General features: G+C 31.1%; 1 protein-coding gene across 4 annotated transcripts; it reads right to left on the bottom strand.

Annotated features, from left to right (window-relative positions):
* Positions 1-2,503: 2,503 nt before the first annotated feature.
* LOC130894187 (uncharacterized) lies at positions 2,504-9,083 on the bottom strand. 4 transcript variants are annotated; one of them, XM_057800814.1, is made up of 5 exons: positions 8,329-8,847; positions 8,103-8,199; positions 7,678-8,044; positions 6,273-6,489; positions 2,504-3,039 (listed from the first exon to the last, which is right to left on the bottom strand). In XM_057800814.1, exons 1-5 carry the CDS (start codon positions 8,569-8,571, stop codon positions 2,761-2,763), a joined length of 1,203 nt encoding a protein of 400 aa, XP_057656797.1. In that variant the 5' UTR covers positions 8,572-8,847; the 3' UTR covers positions 2,504-2,760. The 4 variants fall into 4 exon arrangements, with proteins under 4 accessions (XP_057656797.1, XP_057656796.1, XP_057656799.1 ...); XM_057800813.1 differs by having other exon boundaries at positions 8,103-8,588; positions 8,698-8,847; XM_057800816.1 differs by having other exon boundaries at positions 8,103-8,938.
* Between the last annotated feature and the right edge of the window lie 205 nt (positions 9,084-9,288).

Below are 9,288 nucleotides of genomic sequence, written 5' to 3'. Positions count from 1 at the left end.
TGTTATACAGAATTCGTTTCAAAATATATGAATAATATGAGTTACCATAAAAAAGTTTGTAAAGTATTTCAAGGTTCTTTTTATGAAATATTGGATCAATAATTTTGAATACTCTATTTGTCATCTGTTTGATTAAATTAATTTTAGTGTTATGTGGGTGATATGAATGATAATTGATAGGTACTGTCTTATATTACAAGAAAAAGAATTCTCTTATAACCTTCTCTCGAAGGCTGTAAAACAGTATCTATTGACGCGCATTTTCCAAAATTAATACATAAACAATTCCTCTCTGCTAATAATAATAAAATGTATGAAGATCGCATACAATATTTTTGAAAGAGGTTCGCTGAACTCAAACTAGAACTTAAGTTAAATGAAAAATTGCAACTCATTCAAAGAAAAATTAAGAACATACAAATATGTGACTATATGTAGATTTCCGATGGTTAGAAATTGAAAATTATAACTTTGCCGGGTGAGATGAACACCAAAGGTATCATTACATTTTTTAAGCCGCCTTTTTCCATAAATTTGCAAAAGACTGAGTTCTATAGACAGACTTCTTGGTTGATGAATGTGGTTATTCATCATTCATAAATGGGCTGGAATGCCGAGTTTACACCTCTACACCAGTTTGGTAATATAATGCAGCAAATTACATCTAATGCGGGTATGCGAAAGTATAAGTAAAAAATATATATAATGCCAAATCTATTTGTGAACTGAATGAACACCGTCAAAATCATATTGTGTAGTTTTTTAATCTTTCAATAAATAAATAAAAGATTACATTGTTTTATTGAAGGAAGAATAACTCTGAAATAACTAAGACATTTATTGTATATATAAATAGATGTCAACATTAGCAAATATTTAATTTACATCTATATCATCTAAATCTACATCCATATTAGTAACTCTAACATGCCCCCATTACAATGTGTTAATTCCAAATCTAGGTATATATCTTTTGTCATCAGAATTGGATAGTTCTACTTTATTCTTCAACTCAGTCAACATTGTATGCGTGTAAGACTTGAAAATATACATTTTGCGAAAAATTATGCCACCGCCTTCGACAACTTGAGGATAATTAGATAATGAAAGTTAGTGAACTTCGCGACGCACCTTCAGCTTTTATCATGAGATCGGATTGCTTGTAAGATTTGGCAAGTTTAATGCAATGGGCTTTGGCAACTGTCTCGAAAGAAGAATTCAACAGGGACGCCTGCAAATCTTTCAATTTGACAAAACATGATTGTGTCCTCGAAATATTGAAAACATTATCAGGAGCATAATTAGAAGTAACGTAATGTTATAAATTTCTTTTGAGGTCATTATAAATAGAATATAATAGTTTGGCTGGATCTCCATATTTTTGCTTAATGTAGCCATGAAAAAATGTTTCCGATAAGTATAAAATGGCAAATCATACATAGAGTGGCTTATTATATGTTATTTTCAATTTTTCCATTTGGATAACTACTAAATTATTTATCATTAAACACCGCAGATGATTTGAAATATGGTTGTGCCACACAGCCGAATACCTTGTCGTTTTTCCACGTTTTCCATAGTTTTGCCAAAGATTGAATTTATAAGATATTTGAACAAAAGACGATTGTGAAAATTCTAATAATCTATGAATCTTTGTAGGTTTAAGAGCAATTTTTGTAATGTATAATATATTTTTTCTTTATTATATAACTTACATATTAAATGTGATAGTTTTGTATGAGGTAGCTTGATATATTCAGGGCAAAGAGGAAGCTCGTTATCCCCAAACTTTGCTTGAATTATCATAAATTAGTGAACACAAATTTTCAATTTCATGTGATTTAAGTCATCTACAATTGCCTGTCGGAAGATATTGGGACATACTTGCTCCATAAAGGATTGTTGTGTCTAAGTAATGAATATAGGAGCTTGATTTTAATGGGTCATAATTTTCTAAAAGTTTATTGTTGACTACTACTTTCCTTACACTACAATGGCACGTTCCACCTCTTATCCATTTTTTAAGAAGATGTGGCAAATTCACATCTTTCAGCAGCTCTAACTCAGCTTTAGTCTTTCGGAACATTGGATTCCAGCTTAAACATGGAATTGTCAGATATTGATCAGGATCTAGGTTATATATCTAAACATACTTACTTCTATGAAATTTCCAAATACATCAGCCCAAAGTTATACGTCTAATTCATATATGTCACTATACTCCTCTAATGTCTTATAATTGATTATATTCCACACTGCACATGTTCTAATGTAGTTATTCATGGAAATATGATTATTGATTAGAGTATTAAAACATTTGTCTATTGTTGGCAGCTGCACTTCTAATTTTACGAAAGAATCTGCATAACTGTCTGAGTCTCTGTGGATTATACATATTTCTCCTCATTTTGTGTTATAACAGATATAATGTTCACCGTGAGAATCAAACTGCTTGTTAAATAAATGGCAATCATAATTGGTGAGGTTGTGAAAAAAACTGGTATGTCTTTCTATATTTTATTATTTTAGGTTGCAATTTTGATGGGCTACAAAATGGTATTTACGTTTCAGATGACATTGGTGCAGTACTCTTAATTTAACCGCGATTGGAATATTTTTCGCAAATAAAACAGTGGTTGCAGACTCACATTTCACAATATGCTTTTATTTTATATGAATCACATTTTCTCCAATTATCATAACTATCAAAAATATGTTGAAAATAATATTTTTTATACTAAACATTATGAAAAATGTTTTTCAGCTCTCCTTAGCAAGCAGTTTTTTCAACTGAAAATAATAGTTTGCAGGACTACCAAAAGTCATACTTTGATTCAACTGCTTCCTAGTCATAATATTAAATACAATATTGAAAAATAAATTACAGGCTACATTAGGATCATTATTTCTTTCATAAATCATCACTTCTATTTCATCTGGATTGTTTGGGAAAATTGTTTTCAAAATAGCTCTTAAATTATTGTCATCAAATTTTCTAAAAGGGCAACCTCCTTCGTCCCTAGCACCCAGTGATCTTTCCTAAAAACAAGAAATTAAAAATAATTAAGTAATTTTCTGCTTAGAGAATTTGAAGGAATCATAGTAGTATTTATTGCTATAGAGCGGTATCTTATTGGGAACGTAGCAATGAAACATCCCAGCACCTTAGCACAACCACAATTGAATATAATATTGAATAAAACTATTTATTTTGACTAACAAAAATTATTCAATTGAGCTGAAAATAGATTTTTATTTTAATATTCATGTTGTATTGTGGGTGATCTATTGATTTATATAATTATGAAAATTATCAATGTCATATTATATTTTGATAGAGACCGCAATAGGCGGAAATGCTTTTAAGTGAAATCTCAATTTATAGACTTAAAATTAAGGTAATTTATTAACCAAACTATATATACAGGGTGCGTCGTAAGGAGCTTCTACCATATGTTAAGTCCCTCCGGGAGGATATCTTGAGGCTACTAAATAGTGTCAACTCCTCTTCTTTATTTATATATAGGGTGATTTGTGAAATTGACCATTTAAAAATTGGCTATAGTGTTTACTATCAAGGATTCGACTGGTATTAGCTAAACTAGAAATTCCAAGACCAGCTTAAGAAAAATCAATTTAGGAATTCGTAATGAATATTGCACCTGTATAATATTTTCTTAAATGGAAGAATTATTTTCAAAGTACATAAATAACCAATGAAAACAACATATGCCACAAAGTTGTAGAATTTTTAATCAATTTTTAGTGAACGATCAAATCTTATCAAACATAGAACAACCGTAATGATGTATCACATAATAAGGTACTAAATTAAACAAATGTTATAAATTTCGAGAATTTTAACTAAAATGATAAACTGTATCGAATTACAATAACGACAAACACTAAACAACAGTAACTAATAACAATACCGAGCAACAATTTTATAAAATAAATAAATAAAAATATGTAAGATGCATAAATAAAAACTGAAAAAACATAATCGCTACAAAATAAAAATAATTTGAAGTAGATTCTCGAAATGGAACCCAGAAACTATCTTCGACGGAAAATTTACCTCTTTTGAAGCTTGCAGTCCAATTTGTCACGGTCGCATATGAAGGACATTGATCACCAAGGGTATTAAGCATATCTTCTTAAATCTGCTTACCTCTTAACCCTTTTAAATACAGGTTCTTGATGATGGCTCGATAGTCCAATTTTTCGATTTTCATAATTTCTGTGGACATCTTTTTTCTTTTAATTTATTGCATAACTCTGGTTTACTTTTTTGACGTCAAACTTTACACTGACACTTCTAATAAGTTATTGTTCGTTGCTATGGTATATATTTCACTTCTGATAATAATGAAAATAATGAGAATAATTTCGAAAAGCAATATTCTCCATTAAGATCAATAGTTTTCCATTCCCATTGAGGTACCTCCAAAACATGTAATTTGAACGCATCAACCGCTTCTTCAGGTGTAGAAAACCGTTGACCCCGCAAAATATTTTTCATCTGCGATAATAAGAAGAAATAATTAGATGCCAAGCAAGGACTTTATGGCGGATGACCCATCAATTCGACGTTTTAACTGTTCAAAAACGTTTTTGTTTGAACTGATGTGTGAGAACTCGCATTGTCGTGGTGGAGAATGATTCGTCATCTATGATTGATAGTAGTGTACTGCATCATGAAAAAATGTGAAAAATCAAAGCTATGTAAACACTATAGCCAATTAAAATGTATGGTCAATTTCACAAATAATGAACAAGAAAGAGAAGTTGACACTTTTTAGTAGCCTCGTAATATCCTCCCGGATATCAAGAGACACCTTTAATATAAGGAAGAGGTATTTTTTCTTGATTTTCTATCAGTTGAGGAGAGTGGAGGCATTGGAGATGAAAATTTGTGGATACTCATAGAGATTAGGAATTTAGTGTAACAATTCTAAATCAATGTTTGTTTTAAAAAACTGATTTTAGATGATCGACTCTATTCGTCAGTCAACGGGATAGATCGTGATACGAGTGTATCAATGACAAATTTAACTGTATGCATGGATATACGCCATTCAGATGGAGTAGAAAGAATTCAAAGTATCTATTCCAAATGGCCAGATGAGTTAAGTGTCATAATTATCATAATCAACAGCCTGGTCGGTGGGGGGAGGGGGACAGTGCTATATTTTCGAAATGATCCGTGGGAGCACCTTTGAGTTGTTAGTAAAATTTACCTTGGAATATGAAGTAGGTGTTGGGCAAACAGTATTTGGTAAACGAAAGAAAATCTAGGGCAATGTGGTGATTAGTGCCTAAAATAGACAAAGTTCCATCGATGGGAATGTTGGTTGATAAGGAGACAATATCAAAGCTTACAAAAAAATCAGTGTAAGAAATATGGCAACCTTTAAGTTAATCAATGAAATGGCGAGAGTTTTTGACATAGGATTGGGATCATGCAGCAATTAGCTGAAGAGTTTCAACAAGATGTTTGGCCAGGAGATGAGTGGGACAATTAAATGCACTGAGAGTGGGATGTAGTGGAAGATACGGTTAGTGGATTTTCAGAAGACTGTATAATGAAAGAATACAGGATGCTTTTTCTCGAAGTATGAGTTTGGCTTTGATGTCGAAATTAATTTTGGTTTTGAGGATAGCAGTTTTTGTTGACTTTTTCAGGTATGAGGTAAGGTCACTGGGAACAATTTTGTAATCGGAAATATTGAGAAGGAGATTCATCAAGATAAGAGGAGGTATTGAGAACGACTGTGCCTTTTCGGGCTGGGAGGACTACAATATCGTTATAAATATCTTTGAAATATTGCCGTTATTTGGAGGTCATGTTGGAAGGAGGAGGTTTTGATGTTCGGAGGGCCTTGGCAGTCTTGTCTAATTTCGGCTTGGTTTTAAAGAAGTGGAAAAATTGAGTATTTGAAAATTTTCAAAAAATCTATTTTTTCTCTATAATGCCCTTTATGTGGCAAATACAACTAAAAGAAACTGAGGTAAGTTGTTTGGAATTAAAGGTTATATGTATATGATGAACCTCAAATTCATCTTTCAACAATTTGTTAAAATTAGGTTAACTCATTAAAGAGTGAAATTTCTTATGAATGTGAATATGTGAATCAAAGTTAAACATAAAAAAAATCACATAAAATAATTGAAAATGAGACAAGATATTTATAGTTTATATTTGAAAGCTGTTTCAACATCTATCCCACACACCTAACAATATTAGAATTAGCATATTCAATAATTTTTACCTGTAGAAATGTGCAGGAACGACAGTGATAATCCTTTCTTGAACCTTCCAGACCATATAGATGTCTAATTCCATAGATGTAGCGTTTTCCATTTTTCTGCCAACTATGTGAGCATCTGGAACTGGTGCTACATTCCTTTGAATATGTATTTTCCCAAAATTTTAGTGAATCTGACATAGACATACCTATAGTCTTCATATATAAACTAAAATCAAACCTAAAAAAATTTAATATCAAAGAACTTGAAAAATGTTTGGGGTCAAATTCACAATTCATAAACACGTCTTTGAATCTCATGAATAAGCCTTTGAAAGTTAGTTGTCAACTCAAACTGCAACTAATTGATTAGTTTTCAATACAGCGTAAATCTTTCTGATCTATGTCTAGCCTCGTCAGTATTTGAACTAATTTATATTGTTGCATTATGTCAAAAGCTTTTTTGTAATCTATAAAACACTTAACTAAATCTTTCCTCTGGTCGTAGTAGTTCTGAACCAGTACTTGGGTTGTAACTAGTACCTCTCTCGTACCTAGACCTCTCTTAAATCCGAATTTAGCTAATTCATCTGTAGTCTTTGCTTCTTGTTGAGTTATTCTTTTTTGACACAGGATGAAAAGAGATGTAAACCTTCGTAGTTTAATAATTTGAGCAGTTCAACAGGTACTAGATCTGATCTAACCATTTTCTTATCTTTTGAACTAGTAATCTATTCAGTTGTAGTTGACAGCCCAGACAAATCATCTTCCAGGTTATTTTCTATTTGTCTTTCATCTGCAAATAGGTTGTTCCCAGATATATTTTCTCTCGTTCTTTCTCCTGTGTCATTTGCTCTTGTTTATTCTGTTTTCTATATACTCTAGATGTTTATTTTATTTTCTTGTGCAGGTTATACTCATCTTGCTGTTCTTGTAAATGTTCAACATCTTCACACTGTTCCTTTAGCTATTTATTTTTTGTCTCTCTTATTTCGTATTTTGCAATATTTATCATTATTTTGTCTGTTTCTTTCCATGCATTATCAAAATTCGTCTCCTCCGCCGGCTGTTATATGACTAACATTGTTAATATTTCATCAAACTTTTTGGTTACTTTATTTTTGATGCTTTCGTCTTCAAGTTTGTAATAATATATCCTTGGTACTGCTCTTTTTTCATATATGTGATCTTTCTATTTATTTTTGTTGTGAGGTCATATTCTGATGGTACGTTGACTCCAGAATGTGTATGCCTTCTTGTTACTAATGTTCTAATCTGTTTATTGATCAATATGTACTCTATTTGGTTTCTAATTATGTGTTCAGGACAGTCTGGTGGGGTTCTCCATGTATAGAGACGTTTGTATGTAATAAATATGTATATATTTCATTTTAAACAAATACCCTATCTGAATTCAGTAGGTACTCACCTATCATTATAACACAAACGATTTGTTCTTTCCAACACCTTAAACAAATTCTGCATACAAAGTGGAAAAAACTTTGATTCATTTGAAATATTGTTAAAGTTAATAAATGATGATTCATTTTCCATTGTCCTCACATTCTTTCCTGAAGTGTAATTCTTGACTAATTGGAAAATATTCTGTATTCTTGAATCTTCTAAAGTACAAGTTATGTATCCTGAATATTTCAAACATTTCATAACTTTCTTGAGGTAGGTGAAGTATAAACCCAGTAACAAATCTTTCCATAAAGTGCAAGGCACTTGTGCCAAACCATTTTTTATTATGACCACTCTATTTGCTGTCATTGATAAACAAAAATAATATGGTACTGGAATGAGATCAAAATTTAAGTAAATTTAAAAAATTTGAAATTTCTGACTACGGACCTTCTATTACAAACAAGTTACAACCAATAAAACAACCATTTCGTCCAATTGTAAATATGTGTTTTAAGAAAACATTAGATAGCATTAGACATATCACCTTTAAAAAAACAAAAAAAATTTCAAACAAGTCTTTGTTCGTGTTATCACTTATTATTTCTCGTGTATGTTTTAATATTCGCTTTAGGAAAATTTTTACATCTCCCATATCATACGAAATTAATCTTACTTCTAATAACTTCAATTCTTTTTGTACAAAATCATATTCAAAGGTGTGATTGCAGCAGGCCATTAGTCTCAATATAAAATGACCTGTTCGGTCCAAGGAACTATCTTCCACTAAATATTGAAAGTTAGTTAAGTCAACGCTTCCATTTTTCAAGTAATTGTAACATAACAGTCTTTCTTTTATACAATCTTCCAAAATGTATAGATTTAAATTTCCCCTGGGTGGCTTCAGATAAAATGTCATCACAACGTTCAATTTGTCTATGAAAAAATTGTAAGAATTAAGTCAGTAAGAACTAAGAAGTAATGATTACTCAATAAATACTAAATAGGGAAAACTTTCCCATTTCGAGGTTATATTTTTTGTTACCTAAAGCCTGGTCCACATTTCAACATTTTGTGTTGCGTAGTATTCAGCAAAATTTTTGGTGAGGCACATGATTTATGTTTCACATTTCCTACGCAAAGATTTTTGTCACACACAACGCACTCTATCCGACAGATATCGGTTTTTCCACGATTGTTAAAATATTTGCGGCACATAATGATGTATATGTATACACAGCTTCTACATTCAACACCTCTGAAAGCATACTAATACACATACTCACACGCTATCGATTGGTTGAATTTGATAGATATACTCGTATATGAATGACTTTAGGTATTGTAATAAGTTTTTGATAGAAATTTTCATCAAAACTGTCTAATTGTTACAGCTAATTTTCAGTTTACATTTAAGACGTGGAACTGTCGGGTCCGCTAGTATATGATAAATTTCTGATAATGAAGGATTTGAATGGTTTCCATGGTAACCAAGGAAATCAAGATGAAACGTGAAGCTAAAACGCTGTTCGCTGTTATTATTAGTGGTTTGTGTTTATAATTATGAAATTGGATAGTCATTAATAAATAAAATAAAAACTGATTTTCTCCACTTTGGAAAATAAGAAAAAACCGT

This window comes from Diorhabda carinulata, chromosome 5, assembly GCF_026250575.1.
Source record: "Diorhabda carinulata isolate Delta chromosome 5, icDioCari1.1, whole genome shotgun sequence".
Classification (NCBI taxonomy): domain Eukaryota; kingdom Metazoa; phylum Arthropoda; class Insecta; order Coleoptera; family Chrysomelidae; genus Diorhabda; species Diorhabda carinulata.
The sequence above is the reverse complement of the archived record's forward strand: the minus strand, read 5'-3'. Positions and strand labels throughout refer to the sequence as shown.

What these genes read in the sequence shown, in the direction of transcription:
- LOC130894187 (XM_057800816.1), bottom strand. Translation starts at nt 8,571, where the DNA reads ATGACATTTTATCTGAAGCCACCCAGGGGAAATTTAAATCTATACATT. An exon ending in CGTTTGTGTTATAATGATAG is followed by an intron (nt 6,490 to 7,677) that starts GTGAGTACCTAC and finishes AAATTTTTTTAG; the next exon opens with GTTTGATTTTAGTTTATATA. An exon ending in GTTCCTGCACATTTCTACAG is followed by an intron (nt 3,040 to 6,272) that starts GTAAAAATTATT and finishes TCTTGTTTTTAG; the next exon opens with GAAAGATCACTGGGTGCTAG.